The following is a 17729-nucleotide window of genomic DNA, read 5'->3' as shown; positions in this document are numbered from 1 at the left end:
GAAAAGTAGTTTTTTTAAGTCTCTGTATTTGCTGACTTGGAGTTCGTGTAACATTTCCGTAGTGTTAATCTCCCCTATAATTTCCTTCGGGAAGTCCCAGAGTGAGCCTACAAGTCCCAGGTGGGCCCGCGCACGCCTTGGGGACTACAACTTCTGAGGTGCCTCGCGGCCCGCAGGGCTGTCCGCAGCGATGCCCGCAGGACCCCGCGGCTCACACGGGCTGCCCGGCGCGGCGCCCGCAGGACCCCGGCGGCTGCCCATGCCGAGGTGAGTCCGCGGTTGTAGCCGCCGCCGTCCCGTACCCGTCGCGTCCCCGCCGCCGCTCCGCGCGGCCTCCGCCGCCGTCCAGGATGCTGGAAGAAGCGGGAGAGGTGCTGGAGAACATGCTGAAGGCGTCGTGCCTGCCGCTCGGATTCATCGTCTTCTTGCCCGCCGTGTTGCTGCTTGTGGCGCCGCCGCTGCCCGCCGCCGACGCCGCGCACGAGTTCACGGTGTACCGCATGCAGCAGTACGACCTGCAGGGCCAGCCCTACGGTGCGTGCCCGCCCGGCCGTGTGGCCCTTCCCGTCCCCCGCGACCTCGCCAAGCCGGGCCTGTGCACCCCGGGACCCGGGACCCGGGACCCGGGCTGCCTCCGCCCCCTGCGACCCCCGCCCCGCCCCGTGCACCGCGACCTCACCCCGGCCTCTGTCCCGGCCCGCACCTGCTCTGGATCCCACCGTTGACACACGCACGCCCCGCCGCTCAGCCTCCTCGCCATCCTCTTCTACGCAAAATGTCACCTGCTCCCCCTTGCCAAGATTTCGGGGTTCTCCTGAACCCCGACTGAGCTCCACCTCACTCCGCAGGCCTGGATCCTGCCCTCTGCCCTCCACGCCTCTGGCCTGGTCCTGAGCCCAGTGACCGCCCTGTTCCAATTTTGGTCTCTTGACTGTGGCTCGCGGAGCAGAAGGTCCTGGTCCCTGGTTTGTCTTCGTCCTGGCCAGGTCCTCGTCCTAGTGAGTCCCTAACCTCGAGCTGTGACCTCCCTGTAAAGGAGCCTCCCGTGCTGGGCCACGTGCTCCCGGCTGTTGGAACCGCAGGTCCAGCCCAAGCTCCCCGCATCCCTGCACACTGGCCAGGCTCTTGGGGATCATGACAGCCCTTCCGATTCCATTTTGCCTGGCGTTGAGTCGTTTTAGAGCAGTGGTTGTCAGCTCAGGTCGCGCTGGCTCATGTCTGGTGACGGATGAGGTTGGCACAACTGGGGCAAGTCCTGGCGTGGAGGCGGCAGAGGCCGGGGACTGTGCTTAGCCCTTTGCAGTGCCCGGACGGTCCATAAACACCTGGATCCAGAAGGGACCCTGGGTTAGAGTGATGCTGTAAACCCAGCATCACTGGGGGTGGCGTCAAAGGCCAGGGGTCCCCATGTCCCATGTGCTTTGTGGACCAGCTGCTTGGCAGCTTCTGGCTAGAGAGATCACTTGGGGCAGGCGCCCTCGGTTAGATCTGATTGCTACACGATCCATTGTGTTCAGTGTCTTCTGGGTGCCGCTCCAGAGCCACCTGCCACGGAGGGGCAGGGAGCAGAGGTCCACAGCTGTCTGATGCTAGTAAACCCAAGCCATGATGCCCCACTATCACGGCTGCCACTGGGTGACACAGCTCTGGGCTCCGGGACTCTTCCCAGAGCAGCCTGTGGAGGGGAGACCAGCTCGCAGACCTGCTTCCCTGGTGACATGCCCCTACTCAGCCACCCCACCACCATCCCTGTACCCCCAAGCTGCCTCCAGCAGGGGGGAGGGGCGGGGGGACCAGGTGTGCCTGGCAGGCAGCTGATGTCCCCTCTTCTTGCACCCTTGCCTGCCTGAAAGTTTGTGGGGCTTCGTATCATTTGCCCCCCACTTGCTACAGCCCCTCCAGCGCCCCTAGCACGTTTCATTGCTCCCGACGGGAGACCCAGAAGCCATGGTCCCCCAGTGCTGACAGAGGGACCCATGGGCCACCTGTCTCTGCCACTCGGAGGCAAAGGTCCAGCTCCCCAGGACGCTGCCTGTGTGCAGGGGTGGGGTGAGGTGGGGTGAGTCACTGGGGAGTAAGTCACTGGCCCAGTATCTTCAGCGCCTGATCTGGGGCTCCTGGCCACCCGCTGCCGCCAGCTGAGGTCTTGCTGGCGGGCACACCTTACCCAACTTCCTCTGTTGAGAAACACAGTGGCCTGCAGCATCGGGCGCCCACGGATGGACGCAGTGGGGCCTGGTGCAAACCTGCAGTGGCCCAGCTGTCCTGCAGAGCGACTCTTGTGCCTGCTTCCTTCCCATGTGGTGCGGGACACTTCTGTCCTGTCCCACATAAGCTCAGGGTCTGGGTTCCCATCTGGGGAAGCTGGGAAGCTGCCCCCAGCTTTCATGTCCTCCACGAGTGGCTGTCAATAAAGTTTTATTGGCACATGGCCACCCCCCCCCCCATGCCTTGACAACCCAGGGAGCCTCCACAGAGATGTTCGCTGCCCCTTCCCCAGGTCCCGTCTGCTTTGTGGCCTCCGTTTGTTCAGACCCAGGGCGCAGGCTGGGCTCTGGCATGAGCGCACATGGAGAGCTCTGCCCACTGCAGCTCGTGGCCACCTATCCCAGCTCTGATCCCACCCAAGGACGGCTCCCCAACAAGGGAGTGGGCTGTCCGCTGCCATGCTGGGTGGGTGTGGGGGTCACATGGGGCAGTCCTTCTTCATCCTGCAAGGGGGTGCCGTGACTCCAAGGGGTGTCTGTGTCTGGCCGGGTGCCTTGGGCCCACCTTCCTGTCCAGGGCACAAGCAGGGTCGCAACTTTGTCCTTCAGTGACCAGGCTCATCGGAGACACCCTGGAGAATGGGTGACACCAGAGCCACCCGGCAGCGGCCAGGGCACCAGGACAGTGCTGCTCCCTGCTTGTCCCGGGCCCCTGCCTCTGTCCCTTCCCACCTGCCCCGCCACCCCCTCCCCAGGGGCCTCCTCCACTGGGGACAGAGATGGGGACGCAGGCAGCAGGCCTGGGCGGCCAGAGCTGGCAAGGCGGAGATGCCTTCCTGTCCCTCTGTCCCTCTGTCCGGTGTGGCAGGGGCCTTTGTCTCACTGCCAACCCAGCCCTGTCGGGGCCTCTCCTGGCAATTCTGTTCCCCAAGGACACTGGGTCCTAGCTAGGGACACGAGTAGCGGTCATGATGGGGGAGCCCCTGGCATGGTCCAGGTGGAGGCTGGGCGCTCACAGAGAAAGACCTGGACCCTGTGTGCAGAGCCCCGAGTGTCCCCGGGAGCCTGGTGGGGACAGGGCAGCCACTTGGAGCTCCAGGCGGAGACAGTGTGGCCCTGCTGGGTCACCTCGGCTCTCAGCCTTGCTAGGAAACCCCAGTGTCCTTGGGCCCTTGGGAGCCTGGGAGGCGGCACAGCGGAGGGGCCTTGTCCTGTGTCCTTTGGTACACGGGGCTTTGGCCTGGAACTGACCTTGGGTGCTGCCGAGAATCTCGGTCATGGCCTGCCCTGGGTCTCTGACGCGTGCTAGGACGGAAAGGCGGTGGGCTCCTCCCACCCCACCTGGAAAGACTCTCACCAAACTGGCCAGGGCCAAGCAGGGCTGGGCGCCGCTCTAAACCAAGGGCTGAGGTGCAGCACGGCCCGGCCCAGCTGCCACAGCCTGTGCACAGTGTCCCGGTGCCACATGCCTGTCGGCCCAGCTGCTCCGGAGGCTGAGGCAGGAGAATCCCGAGATGGAGCCCTGCCCTGTAATAACTTAGCAAGACCCCGGCTCAACAGATAAGGGGGGATGGAGCACAGACTCTGGGCGCGTTCCCCAGTGCTGGAGGAAGAGGTCTCCTGGGCACCGGTCACAGGGAGGCCAGTTGGAGCAGGGCCGAACCGGGGCTGGGGCTCCGTGGACGTCCCCGGTGCACTCAGAGGACCCCAGCACGGGTGTGCGGGTGACCCGCGGGAGCCCCGAGGTGACCCTGCCACCCCACCCCACCCCGCAGGCACGCGGAACGCCGTGCTCAACACGGAGGCGCGCACGGTGGACGCGGACGTGCTGAGCCGCCGCTGCGTGCTCATGCGCCTGGCCGACTTCTCCTATGCGCAGTACCAGAAGGCGCTGCGGCAGTCGGCGGGCGCCGTGGTCATCATCCTGCCGCGGGCCATGGCCGCCGTGCCCCAGGACGTGGTCCGGGTGAGTGACCGGCGGGGCGTCCGGGAGGGCGCGGGGGAGCAGGGGGGCTGCCCGGGAGCGCTGAGTGCGCTGTGCCCTCAGCAATTCATGGAGATCGAGCCCGAGATGCTGGCCATGGAGACCCTCGTCCCCGTGTACTTCGCCGTGGAGGACGAGGCCCTGCTGTCCATCTACGAGCAGACCCAGGCCGCCTCTGCCTCCCAGGGCTCGGCCTCCGCCGCTGAAGGTGGGTGCGGCTGGGGCAGCTGCCCAAGGGGGTCCCTACCCCGTGCGGGGGGGCTGGATGAGAGCCGTGGCTGCGCCTGCCTGCAGTCCACGCGACTCGAGAGGCTGAGGCAGGAAGATCGCAGGTGTAAACCCAACCTGGGCCACTTAGTACAACCCTGTCTCCCAAAAACAAAAACCCGCTTGCGTGGTGGTGCACGCCTGTAATCCCAGCACTCCGCAGGCGGAGGCAGGAGGATCCCTGTGAGTTGGAGACCAGCCTGGGTGCTAAAGTGAGCCCAAGGCCACCCTGAGCTGCACAGCGAGACTGTCTCAAAAAGACGGGAAAAAAAAAAAAGGCAGCGGACGTAGCTCAGTGCAAAGAAAAATAAAAAAGGAAGAGCACAAAAGTTACCAAAGAGTCACAGCTGAAAGGCTCTGTCATCAGTGAACACAAGAGGAAGCCAGGGGCCGGTTCCGGCCCAGCGGCATGGCCAATGAATGAATGCTTTGAGGTGTGAGGGTTTTTGTTCCTGGCCAGGTCATCCGGCCTGGTGTACTGTGGCCTGCAGGCCCCACTTTGTAAATAAAGTTTTATTGGCACGCGGGGGCCACCCTGTGCTATGGTCATCTACGGCAACCCGGCTGGCCCACAAAGCTTGAAAGCGTTAACTCTGTCCCTGTACAGGTTTCCCACCCCTGGTCACAGTGAAAGCCTAGACAAACTGCAGTAGAGAGGAATTTGCAAAAAAAGGAGCGGGAAATTGTCCTGGGGGGAATGTCATATGGCCGTTAAAATGTCATTGAGGTAAATTGTTACTGCCTTGAGGAAGTATCGGATTTGGGAAAAACAATATAAAATGAAACATACCAGTCACAGCTAAATGACTTATTTTAAATTCAGTTAAGACATAAAAATAGGGTTCTTGGGGTGCCTCCTCTCTCAGCTGCCCAAGTAACTGTGGTTTTTATTTATTCATTTGTCTGGGGTTTTATGTGGTCCCCCGGGGTTGGGTCCCAGATCCTGGCCTGGGCTAAGCAAATGCCCCCACTGAGCTGTACCCCAGGTCCGTGACTGTGGGTGTCTTTCTTTCAGGGTTTTGTTTTGTTTGTCTTTTTGAGACAGGATCTCGCTGTGCAGTCCAGGCCGGCCTTGAGCTCACTTTGCAGCCCAGGCTGGTCTGAACTCACAGCGATCCTCCTGCCTCAGCCTCCCGAGTGCTGGGATGACAGGCGTGCGCCACCACGCCCGGCCTCTTTCAGGGTTGTTTGAACCAGGGTTTCATTATGTAGCCCAGCCTGGCCTTGAACGCACTCGGCGGGCCAGGCTGACCTGGAACTCATGGCGATCCTCCTGTCTCAGCCCCCCAGGGACTGGGATCACAGGAGGGGTGCGCCACCTCGCCTGGCTTGACTGTGTTTTCATCATGCAAAAAACAGGCGCAGACCTGGCGCCCGGGTGCAAGTGCCGGGGCAGGGCTGTCACCCGGGCACCCGAGCTCAGGCGGCCACCCCGTCTCCTCCTCAGTGCTGCTGCACACAGCCACCGCCAACGGCTTCCAGATGGTCACCAGCGGGGTCCAGAGCAAGGCTGTGAGCGACTGGCTCATCACCAGCGTGGAGGTGAGTGCCGGGCCACCCGCCCCCCACGCACCTCTGGGCCTTGTCACGGCTGCTGGCCCCTCCCGTACGGGCACAGCAGTGAGCCAGCTGGACCCTGGCCCTCCTCCAAAACCTCACTTCTGGCGTGGGCGTCCAAGGGCAGCGGGGTTGAGGGTGGAGAGTGGGGGGTAGGGGGTGCAGACCCTGACTCTGGAGCTGCACCGGGGGTCCCAGGTCTTGAGTGTGGAGAGCCCAGGGAGCCCTGCCCGCCGTGTCGGGGTCCGTCTGTTGGCCTGGTCGGCCCTGCATTGGTCCTGGAGGCTTCCAGGTGCTTGGAGCAGGAGCCGGACGCTGCCCGCCCTGCTGGCTCCCAGCAGCCGCATGGGCAGCCCTGGGCCAGGCTTGGCTCTCGTGGTTCCTGTGTTTTGTTTTACAATATCCGGATCAAATTCTGGCCTTTACCCTGAGCTGCATCTGCTACCTTTTTTCGTTTGTTTTGCTTTGAGCCAGATTCTCACTGAGGTGTTAAACTGCCCGGGCTGGGCTGGACCTTGTGACCCTTCTGTCTCAGCCTCCCAGCGCGTGAGCCGTCACACCTGCTGGGGTGGCCGGTTTCTGGGGAGGCCGAGGCCATGGTCACTGCAGGACCCTCACCGGGACCCTTTCCGCCTCAGCCTCCCCGGAAGGTGTCCCCCCAGCTCTGCCCCGGCCACCGTGCGGCAGGGGCTTCGTGGGGTGGCCCCCTTTCCAGCTGGGCATGTGCGTACGGAGACCTGGTCCTGGCCGGCTGCTGCTTGTTTTGTAAATAAAGCTTTGTGGGCACAGGGTCATGCCCAGTGGGGCCCCTTTGGAGGCCGAGGCTCAGGGCTTAACTTGGTGACTACCCAGCTCAGGGAGTCCCTGGGGCCCTCGCAGCCCTGGTGGATGCGTCCTGGGGAAGGATGAGCCCAGTGCACAGGGACTCCCGCCCACATCCCCCTCTCCCTGAGCGCCAGCGCCCCTTCCCACACTGTCTTTCCACAGGGGCGGCTGACCGGGCTGGGCGGCGAGGACCTCCCCACCATTGTCATCGTGGCCCACTACGACGCCTTCGGGGTGGCCCCGGTAGGTGCGCCCCTCACCCACCACGGTGGACTTGGCCCAGCTCAGGGCGTCACAGGACGGGGACAGCTCCACCGGGCAGGGTGGTGGGACACCGTTCGGCACCACTGTCTACTTTGAGGATGTTCTGCCGTGCCAGGAGCAGTCACCCGGCCCCTGTCCCTGGAGCTGCCTGTCCTGGGCAATTCCTGTCCTCGGAGCCCAGGCCATGCATCCTGTGTCACCCCATGCACTTTAGTACCACGGTGACACTGGGTGTGTGCAGGCTCTTGGGGACACCCTGGTCACAGTGCCTGGTACTCCCGTCTTGCTAAGAACTGGACCTCTCTGCCCGCTCGGACAGGGCAGAGCGCATCGAGCAAGGACACTGGGGCCCAAGTGGCGGGTCCCGCAGAGGCGGCCGCTGTGCCTCCCTGACCCCACCTCTCCACCCACAGTGGCTGTCTCTGGGCGCAGACTCCAACGGGAGCGGCGTCTCCGTGCTGCTGGAGCTGGCTCGCCTCTTCTCCCGGCTCTACACCTACAAGCGCACCCACGCCGCGTGAGTGTCACCTCCAGGGACCCCGAGACACCTCTGAGCACGGCACACTGCCAGCACAGAGCACGGGGGCAGCCAGCAGCCAGCCAGGAAGCTCGGCCATTCTCTGTGGGGGCATCCTGGGCACAGTCCACTGCCACCCACTACAGTGGTGACAACCATAGAGATCCCAAGACATGGCTGAGCGATGGCACCTGGCTTAGGCAGGGGCCATAGGTGCCGGGCGCAGGGCCACTGTGTCGGGACCCCTCTGGGCCTTCTCCTCACGGTCCCAGGGTGGCTGCCCAGTACCAGCAGGCTTGTCTGAGTCCAGCAGGTTAAATATAGGGCTAAGGGGACAGCGTCCCTTTGCAGAAGCTACAAAGCAGAGCTGCAGGGAACAACCAGCTTGTCCAGCTCCTGTGGCCGTGTCCAGCTCCTGTGGCCGTGTCCAGCTCCTGGGACCGCAGGCACCTCAGGGCTGAGCTGGGAAGGCTCAGGCTCAGCCACCTGCCGAGATGTCACAGCAGGGCTGCAGCAGGCAGTGCTGAGCGGCAGGGAGCATGGGCCGCCCCGTGGGAATTGAGTTCCCAGAAGCAGGGGAGCCCCGAGTGTGCCTCTGTGCCCTCGGGGGTCCCGGTGGATCAAGGCCTGGGTTGGCACAGACTCACTCTTGGGCCGGGCTGCAGCTCAGGGCACAGCTGAGGAGGGACCCGCAGGCCTGGCGATGGGCTTGCACCCCTGGGGCAGCACTGGGGCTGCCAGCCAAGCTACGCCCCCAGGCCTCCGGAGTTTTAAACTTGGAGTCAGGGGCCAAGGCTGGACTCCACCACGCAGCGCTCCTGCCTCAGCCTCCCGGAGTGCTGGGGTGAGCAGTGTGCACCGCCACACCGGCTGTGTCTGCTTTTAACGTCAGTGGGTCGAGTACTGGGGCGGAAGCCTCCTCTGGTCTCTGCGGGATGCAGGCGTCACAGGATCCTGTATTTTGATCCCCCCTGTGGGGCCCCAGGTGTCCCTGGTTGGTGGCTGCCCCTCTGGTCTCTGTTGCTGTGGTCACAGTGGTCACCCTGTGTGTCCGAACGGTTCTGGGTGGAGGGCACCCCGACCCGCAGGCGGCGGCATCCTAGCTGGTGACGCTGGCAGAGATTCTGCTCCAGGCATCTTTGGGTCCAGTGAGGGTGGACCTGGGGCGCACTGCACCCTGCCACAGGAGCAAGCAGGGGCGCTGCGGGGTTTCCTAAGAGGGCTGCAGGTGGGGCGCACCTTTTGCAAAATGCAGGGGTCCTGGGGGAGCCCCACAGGCCCGCCTGGCCCAGCTGACCCCCCCCACAGGTACAACCTCCTCTTCTTTGCCTCGGGAGGGGGCAAGTTCAATTACCAGGGCACCAAGCGCTGGCTGGAGGACAACCTGGACCACACCGGTGAGCGGGAGGCGCAGAGGTGGAGAGGGACCCGGGGCCCCTGGTCCCTGCAGCCCCCCACGAGCCGGTGCTGCCTCCTTCCAGACTCCAGCCTGCTGCAGGACAACGTGGCCTTTGTCCTGTGCCTGGACACCGTGGGCCGGGGCAGCAGCCTGCACTTGCACGTGTCCAAGCCTCCGAGGGAGGGGACGCTACAGCACGCCTTCCTGCGGGAGCTTGAGATGGTGCGTTGGGGGGGGGCGGGTTCCCCTGGGAGCCCCAGGCTGGCCTCACTCCGGACCTGCAGATTCTTGGGGGGGGGGGGGGCAGGAGGAGGAGAGGTGGGCGGGCCTTGGCTGCTGGTGGGTGGAGCTGAGAAGTGGGTGTGGCTGTATGGTGGTGGGCGGGGCCAAGTAGTAGGTGTGGCATCTGGCCAACAGATTGGCTAGGAAGTGGGTGTGGCCATGGGGTGGGTGTGGCTTAATGGGAGTGGGTGTGGCCCCGGGTTGGAGGGCGGGGCATTCGTTTGCCTTACGGCCTTCTGCCCTCTGTGGCCTGGGCTGAGCAGGTGGCCGCGCACCAGTTCCCCGAAGTGCTCTTCTCCATGGTGCACAAGAAGATCAATCTAGCGGACGACGTGCTGGCCTGGGAGCACGAGCGCTTCGCCATCCGCAGGCTGCCGGCCTTTACGCTGTCCCACCTGGAGAGCCACCGCGATGGGCAGCGCAGCAGCATCATGGACGTCCGGTGCGCGCCTGCCTTTGGCCTCCCTGGGCTGCGGGTGAGGCGCGGCTTCGAGGGCTGTGTCCCCCACGGGGCGCTGTCATCGGGAGGCCGAGGTTCATCGGGAGGCCGAGGTGCACCGAGGTTCCGGTAGCTACCCTGGGCTCTGTGTGTCCCTCCGGCTGAGCCGCCTCTCCCGTCTCCTCTCTGAGGACCCCGTGCCTGGAGCCTCCCCATAATGAGGTCCCTGCAAAACGAGCTCCAGGGCGGCTGCGTCTAGGGGACAGTGGGCCCCAATCAGCCTGGTTGTGGGGAGGGTGACGCCCCGCATGCTCCATCCAGGTCTCGCGTGGACTCCAAGACGCTGACACGCAACACACGGATCATCGCAGAGGCGCTGACCAGGGTCATCTACAACCTGACGGAGAAGGTGAGCCCAGCCGCGCCCCTCCCCTGGCCCTGTCGCCACTCTGCAGGGCCCCGCTCACTGCCGTGTCCTCTCTCCCCAGGGGACGCCGCCGGACATGCCGGTGTTCACGGAGCAGATGGTAAGCAGGCCCTGGGCCGTCAGGGGTGGGGCGGTGCCGCTGTAACCGTGCTGTGTTCCCCCAGCAGGTCCAGCAGGAGCAGCTGGACTCGGTGATGGACTGGCTGACCAACCAGCCGCGGGCTGCCCAGCTGCTGGATAAGGACGGCACATTCCTGAGCACACTCGAGCACTTCTTGAGCCGCTACCTCAAGGACGTGCGGCAGCACCACGTCCGGGCTGACAAGCGGTGAGCTGTGCCCGGGCAGGGGCCGGGGGCATGGTGAGGGGCACGCTGCCAGCAGCACCGGGTGGGCACGACCCGCCCCGTACGTGGGACCCCAGTCACTGCTGCGCCCTGCATGTCTGGCTCCCGCGTGGCCGGCAGAGCAGGCAGCCCAGCCCTGGCAGCAGAGGAGCCCCGTGCAGGCCCCTCCTGGCCAGTCACAGCTCCGGGCACCCAGGCTCAGAGTGGACACACACAGCTGTGGCCCCAGCGGCTCTCATCCCTTGGCTACGGTCGCCCCTTCTGTAGGAACACTTCCCACCAGACCACTCGCCCGTGATTCCAGCACAGGAGGCTGAAGCAGGAGGGTCGGAGTTTGAGTGCAGGATGGGGAGGTGGAGGTGCTGCCTCGGGGTGGGTTTTTCAGGCTTTTTGAGGCAGGGTCTTGCTTGCGGAGTTCAGGCTGGCCTTGAGCTCAGGCTTGTGTAGCCCAGGCTGGTCTCCAGCTTGCAAAGATCCTCCTGCCTCAGCCTCCCCAGTGCTGGGCTGACCGTCGAGAGCCACCACGCCCAGAGACTCTATTTCCTTTGAAAGAGTAACTTTAACAGCTGCAGAAGTAGGGTGGGGTGACCTGAGGAAACGCAGCCTCCTGGTTAGGGACAGGTGGGCAGTGAGGCTCTGGGAGGCCCAGCGTCCGGGCTGACAGCCAGGCCAGTTTGTGGGCTCAGCCGCTGAGCACGTGCTACCTCCCCAGGGACCCCGAGTTCGTCTTCTATGACCAGCTGAAGCAGGTGATGAACGCGTACAGGTGAGTGGCCAGCCCCGCACCCGCGACGGCCCAGGACACCAGGACACGGCCGCCCCTGACACGGGGGCAGACCAGGGCCCCCAGTGCCGAGCCCCGTGCATCCGCAGGGTCAAGCCGGCCGTCTTTGACCTGCTGCTGGCCGTGTGCATCGGCGCCTACCTGGGCATGGCCTACACGGCAGTGCAGGTGAGCGGTTGCCCCCCGCCCGGAGGCCACGGCCGGGTCTCGGGATGCGGCAGGGCCCTAACCTCACCGCTTCCCGTCCCTAGCACTTCGGCCTGCTCTACAAGACGGTGCAGAGGCTGCTGGTCAAGGCCAAGACGCAGTGACGGCCCCATGACACCGCCGCCGCCCTGGGGTCCTCGGACACAGGCAGTAACGGGACTTCGGTTTGCTTTGGGTTTTCTTCCTCCTCTCTGACTTTGCTTGGAGGAGAGCCGGGCCACCTCCAACCTGGGGACACACTGGATGAGCCCCGACCCGGGGACCCGCCAGCCTCCGAGCTGGGTGTGCACAGTGCCGGCAGAGCCAGGCCGTGCCCTGCCCCGGCTCCACAGCGACCCCTCGTGTGCCCGGCCACGCCTGGTTATTTAGCTCCTCGTCCAGGCTTCGGGGATCCCCCCGGGCCCTGCGCTGCCCACATAGCCCCTGCGGCCAGCGCCCCGCACCCCACACACTTCACACACACACACCCCACACCTGAGCTGCTCCCCGCCACCCCCGGCTGTCCCCGCTGCTTACGCAGCCCTCAGCCGCCCGCCTGAGCAGGTCCCCGGCCCGGCCACCCTCAGCCTCCCCGTCCCCGGGCTCCAGCCTCAGTTTCTCCTCCGTGAAGGAAGACCCTCCCATCACGTCACAGGAGGGACCGGGTCAGGAATCGAGGGCCATGGAGAAGGCATGGACAGGCTGGATGGGGCCGGAGGGCGGCGCTGATCTCAGGGAGACCAGGAGTATCGATTCGTTAGCAATATAATCAATATATCGGCGGAGCTGCCCGGCGCGCCTGCCCCGGCCCCGGCTTGGTCTGCGACTCGCTGCCGGCTCCGACCACCGCCCTCGGGGCCCCGGTCCCTGCACCCTCCCACCTGCCTGCCCCAAGGAAGGGGCCTCGCCTGGGGACTTGGGGTGCCTGGATGCCCCTGACGCCGCACTGCCCGGGCCACCGTTCCCACGCGAACTCCCCACCACTCCCTGGCAGGGCTGCTGGACACCGGGCTGGCCGGAGCTGCTGGCACCCGTCAGAAAATAAAGCCATACTGAACGACGGGGCACGTGTGGTGGCACCAGCCTGGCAGGCGGTCACGGGGAGCAGAGATCACTTGTGACCCCCAGACAGCGTCCTGGATTGGACATGCCGGGCCCCAGGCCTACAGGGCCTTGGATCTGGGCTCACGGCCACTGCCCGTCTCCCCACGTCACCCCGTGGGTGTCTCCTGGAGGCCCTGGTTTGGGGCCCACCCTGCTGCACCCCTGACTACAGTGGCACCAGGGACCCTATTTCCAGAGAGGACCTGCAAGGCTTCTGGGGCGTGGTCTCCACCTTAGCAGCCGCAGTACAGCCAAGCACGGGGAGGATGGGCTGGGATAGGGTCTGTCAGCTGGCTGCCGGGGTCTCCCGGGGCCCCCCAGACGGCTCAGCACCGAGCCCTGCCTGGCCTGCTCAGTTTTTAATTATTTGCTGGTCTTTTTTTTATCGGTACCAGGGATCGAACTCATGACTGCCTGCTTGCAAGGCAGGCGCTTATGCCACTGAGCTAAATCCCCAGCCCCTATTTGCTGGTCTTTTTTGAGACAGAGTTTCACTATATGGTTCAGGCTGGCCTCAAACTCACAGTGATCCTCCTGCCTCAGCCTCCCAAGTGCTGAGATGACAGGTGTGCACCATGGCACCCAGCTCTGTTCAGTTCTCTTGAGTCATTCAACAAACACCCATAAAGCTCCTGGAAGATGCGAGCCCTATGGCTGTGACCAGAGGGGCCTGTAGCCTCACAGAGGTGGGGAGGGCAGACCAGATGTGCTTGGTGGGGCTGGGGGCATATCACACAAGCGGGAAGCAGCAGTGTAGACAGGTGTCAGGGAACCCCAGCAGGCCTGGAAGGCTGGGCACAAGATGAGCCGCTGGAGTTGGGGCCTGAGGGACAGGAAGTAAGCCCTGGGGGAAGCTGGGGAAGCTGTCCAGGCAGAGGGCACAGCCGTGCAAAGGCCCTGGGACAGCCAGGAGCTTGGTGTGGGAGGAGCAGTGAGCCCCCATGTGGCTGGAGTAGAGGGAGCAGTGTAGGGGCAGACGGGCTGTATAGGTCCCTGTGGCTGCAGGCGGCCTTGAGCTTGTGCCCCGAGGTGGGAGCCCGGGAGGGCCCCACTGGGGACTCAGAGCGCCCTCTGGTGGCCGCTGAGGGGACGGAGGGTGGGAGCCAGGCACAGGTGCCAGGAAGTGGCTGGTCCGGAGGGCAGTGTTGGCTGGACGTTGAGCCAGGCCCTTCTGGGCAGACCTTTCCTCTTTAACCCCCCAAATCCCGCCGATAGGAGCCCAGAGGTGGCGGCCGCACACTGGCATCTTTCCCCTCCGCTCCCAGGGCAGGGATGCCCGGGAGATGGGGTCACCCCTGTGCCATCGTGTCGTCTAACGGTCCTGGGCAGCGCGAGGGCCGTGTGTTAACGGCCACTCGAAGTGTCCCCGAGTGGCCCACTGCTCGGGGGCACAGGTGGCATTTGGTGTTGGGGGACAGGCTGGGGTCCAGGTGTGAGCAGAGGCTTAAACTCGGGATCCTCCTGCCTCAGCTTTCCAGCGTGCTGGGACCATGGTGTTTACACGCCAAGTGTGACTCCGCACAGTGTCAATCCTGTGAACGTGGTCGTGATCACACCAGGTTTAGGGAAGTAGGAGGAGGAAATAGGTTACGATCTCAGGGAGTCACCCACAAGCCCCCTGGGTCCCCAGACCTCCCGCAGTGTGACCAGAAATTCAGCCAGATTCCATCAGTGCCAAGCACCTACCGGGAGCTGGGTGGGAGATACCGGCTGTCTGGCCGGGTGGGGGACATTGTCAGCCAGTGTTTCAGAGGCCAGGCAGGAGCAGCCAGCAGTGGCACTGCAGTGCAAAGGCCCTGGGGCAGCACCAGCCCAGTGCAGCAGGCGGAAGTGGGGGAGGTGGCCTGAAGGCGGAGAGAGACACAGCTGACTTCTAAGTCTGGAAATGTCACCAGCAGCCTGAAGACGGTGACCCTCGTGGAATGCAATCAAGCTGCCACGTGGGGCACTGTGTGGCCCTTTTTGTGGGCTCTGGCTGTCCAGGTTGGTGGCAAAGCGGGGGGACAGAGACGTCACCTGCCACGGCCACAGCAGCCTACACATGGCCCCAGGAGGTGGCCTCCTGGCTCCGATCGCCCCTGAGCCATCACAGCTTCTCCTCAGGGCGGGAAATACCCTCCCTGTCCCGATCGGCACCGCTTTTGGGTTTTGAGACAGAGTCTCAGTGAGGCGCCAAGTTGCCATTTTGTCCTCCTGCCTCAGCCTCCCAGGGGCCGGGGACAGGCTGCGCCACAGCGCCTCCTTCCCTCTGGCTCTTTTATTGCTAAATGCTTTGAGGCACATTTCCTAGAACCCAGGGCGTTTCCTTCCCTGACCACAAAATCAGGAAGTGGACACAGATGGGTCAGTGTCCACCAATCAGAACGTACCCCAAGCTTTCCAGCTGCCCCAACACCACTTTGAATTTCCAACAGAGGTGGTTTTCATTGAGGCCTTAAAAATCTTGTTTTCTTAGCCGGGTGTGGTGGCACACGCCTGTGATCCCAGCATTTGGGAGGCTGAGGCAGGAGGGTCCCGGGTTCCAGCTCATGCTGGGCAACTTTGGGACGCAGTGAGACCCGCTCTCAAAACCGTAAAGACAGGCTTAGGATGTAGCTCAGTGTGAGGACCTGGGTTCATTCCCCAGCACTGAAAAAATTTTTCAATGAGAAAAAAAATTTTTTTTTTTTTTTGGTACTGGAGATCAAACTCACAACCTAGAGCTTGCCGGGCAGGGAGAAAATCCCCAGCACCCAAAATGAAGGAAAGGTTTATTTAGCTCACAGTCTGTGGAGGTTTCAGTCCATAATCAGCTGCCTGCAAGCCAGGGTGGCCCATGGCACAGGGGCAACAATTCAAGGTGGCAGAAGGTGATAGCTAAAGCAACCAGAGCAGAAAAGCGGGGAGAACGAGCCTCCGGCTTCCTGCCCTAGCGCTCACCATCTCCCTCCCTTCCCCCTGCAGGGCTCCAGTTGTTTGTGTAGGAGCCCACCCTCTGCTGAGTCACTGAGAGTGGACGCAATGTATCCACCATCACAGCTTCAAATTGCTCTTTACACGGAGGTCCCTGTTCAGTCCTGGGCATCTGCAGAGCAGAGCAGGTGGATCTTGGGGAGAAGGAGCCGCTGTCATTCTGTCCCTGCAGCCCTGGAGGTCGGGGTGAACAGGTGGGTGGCTGGCAGCTGCAGGGTTCCCGTGGATGCACCTGGTGACACTTCTGCTCTGGTCTGGAGGGGACACTGGGCATGGGAGAAGCCACAGAGATCTGTGGGGGACAGTGACCTCGCGATGGGCAGGGACAGGGAGTCCGGTGCTCTTCTTTACTCCGAGCAGAGGTTCTCACCTGTGTCTCAGGACACATGTGGCTGTCACCCCAGGGAAGGCTTGGCATGGACGGGGCAGGGGGCCAGGGATGCTGCTCAGCACCCACAATGTCCAGGAACCCCCCAAGCATGCCCAACCCCAGCAGCCACAGTGCCCAGGCTGAGAGACCATGGGCACCACTATCCATGCCCATGAGCAGGTCAGCAGGTGAGGACTGAGCAGGTGCAAAGGTCCTGGGGCAGGCAAGTGGAGAAATGGACATCTACTCAGCCCAGCGATGGCTCGAGGCCTCCCATCGCCCAGCACAATCATGTCAGGGGTGACCAGGTTACTTCTGGTCCGTAGCAACCCAGAGGCCCGGCCTCAGCCTTGCTGTTCTTTGCCCTGCTGTGCCCCTGATGTGACTGAGGGCGTCAGCCATGCATGTGAATCCTTTTTATTCTTTTATTTTGAAACATGGTCTCCCCGAGTTGCCCCCCAAGTTGGGCTCAAATTCGAGATCCTCCTGCCTCAGCCTCCCAGAGCATAGGGATGAGGGCACCCCGTGCCCTTCTCGGTTTGTGTTCCGCTTGTAACAATTCTCCCAGGGCCCCATGGCCCTAAGGTCTTTGAGCCTCCTCCCCGGGTCTACCCAGCCGGGTGCCTCTCTGTCCCCGGCCTGACAGGTCCCTTGGTGTTTGTGGGCCTGATTCAGTTTGCTACAGGGCTGGGCAGGACCAGGGCGAATTTGCTTGGAGGGCAGAGGGGGAGGGGCTCTCAAAAGCCAGTTGTCAAGATGAAGAGTACCCGGGGCACGGGCAGCCACACCCGTCCCCAGGAGCTGTCCTGGTCCCGGCCCCAGCCCAGCACCCCGGAGTCCACTTTCTGTCTCTGGAGGGGCCCGTCCTGGGTGTTTCCTGCCCGCGGAGCCCACGCTGTGTGTTCTCTACGTCTGGCTTCTCTCCCTGAGCACAGCGTCAAGGTCTGTCCCTGCTGTGGTGAGTGTCACAGCGCATGCACCTCCTTTTCCCGGCTGAGTAGTATTCCAGCGGTGAACCACAGACACAGTGTATCCATCCAGTGAGATGCCATCCATGTTGATGAGTGAGTTTTTGTTTTTTGTCTCCTCAATTCACAGATTCATAATGAGTGCCAGCCTTACCTCACTGTGGGTGACATTAGTACTTCACTTTAGCTCTTTGCACAGGTGATATGGAACCTCTGTGACCATCCTTGTCATCCACACTGGACTCCTGTCCCCCAGGCACCCTGTCCCTGACCCCTTCATTGCTCCTCCTACTCAGTAGGTGCTTCCTGCCCCAGCACCTTTGCACCTGCTCCCTCGCTCACACCCTGGTCCTGAGCTGCTCTCGTCTAGCCGACCTTCCTTCCTAAATCTCTTTCTCTACCCCCTCCCCCCCGTTCTGTTTCTTTCATGGCATGTGTGGCCTAAAGGCTTTGCTTATTTATTTCAGTCACCTCAGTTCTGCAGATCCAGGGACCTGGCACCTGCTAGCAAAGCACTAGGTGAATCGCCCACGTCAAGCGGAAATAAACATAAATAAACACTGAAGTAACATCCACAGGGGTCCCATGTCCCCGGAGGGAGAGACCAGGAGAGGGAGTCAGGGCAGGTGCAGGGTTCGTAGCCAAGACGGCCAGTGACAGCGAGGGGCGAGGAAGGCGGGGACACACACTGCGTGCGGAGCTGGACGGGGCGGGGAGGGGAGAAGGCCGTGCTAAGGCCCTGGGGCAGCGCGGAGCCCAGGGCAGGGGGCAGGTGCAGGGGCCGGGGCTCCGGCTCTCGGCTGTCATTAGTTGGTCCTCACGGCCAGGGGCGCCCCGCTGAGGATCTGGGC

General features: G+C 63.3%; 1 protein-coding gene across 3 annotated transcripts; it reads left to right on the top strand.

The window, feature by feature from the left end:
* Ncln (nicalin) lies at nucleotides 1-12545 on the top strand. Of its 3 annotated transcripts, none has more exons than XM_003460680.5 (15): nucleotides 1-534; nucleotides 3983-4173; nucleotides 4255-4399; nucleotides 5906-6000; nucleotides 7003-7083; nucleotides 7518-7621; nucleotides 8930-9018; nucleotides 9103-9242; nucleotides 9566-9744; nucleotides 10063-10150; nucleotides 10230-10268; nucleotides 10336-10496; nucleotides 11227-11280; nucleotides 11388-11466; nucleotides 11550-12545. In XM_003460680.5, the coding sequence occupies exons 1-15, from the start codon at nucleotides 351-353 to the stop codon at nucleotides 11607-11609; spliced, it is 1689 nt and encodes a 562-aa protein (XP_003460728.2). In that variant the 5' UTR covers nucleotides 1-350; the 3' UTR covers nucleotides 11610-12545. The 3 variants fall into 3 exon arrangements, with proteins under 3 accessions (XP_003460728.2, XP_004999166.1, XP_063084938.1); XM_004999109.4 differs by having other exon boundaries at nucleotides 3-534; nucleotides 10333-10496; XM_063228868.1 differs by having other exon boundaries at nucleotides 351-534; nucleotides 5818-6000; nucleotides 10333-10496.
* The last annotated feature ends 5184 nt before the right edge of the window (nucleotides 12546-17729 follow it).

This window comes from Cavia porcellus, unplaced genomic scaffold (assembly GCF_034190915.1).
Source record: "Cavia porcellus strain 051 isolate PalLab524CR breed Dunkin Hartley unplaced genomic scaffold, mCavPor4.1 scaffold_17, whole genome shotgun sequence".
NCBI lineage: Eukaryota > Metazoa > Chordata > Mammalia > Rodentia > Caviidae > Cavia > Cavia porcellus.
The sequence above is the reverse complement of the archived record's forward strand: the minus strand, read 5'-3'. Positions and strand labels throughout refer to the sequence as shown.

Excerpts from the sequence above, each read along its gene's own strand:
- Ncln (XM_004999109.4), top strand. The coding sequence starts at position 351 with ATGCTGGAAGAAGCGGGAGAGGTGCTGGAGAACATGCTGAAGGCGTCG. Across the intron at positions 9,243-9,565 it reads TCCTGCGGGAGCTTGAGATG|GTGGCCGCGCACCAGTTCCC; the intron begins GTGCGTTGGGGG and ends TGGGCTGAGCAG. Across the intron at positions 11,467-11,549 it reads TGGCCTACACGGCAGTGCAG|CACTTCGGCCTGCTCTACAA; the intron begins GTGAGCGGTTGC and ends TCCCGTCCCTAG.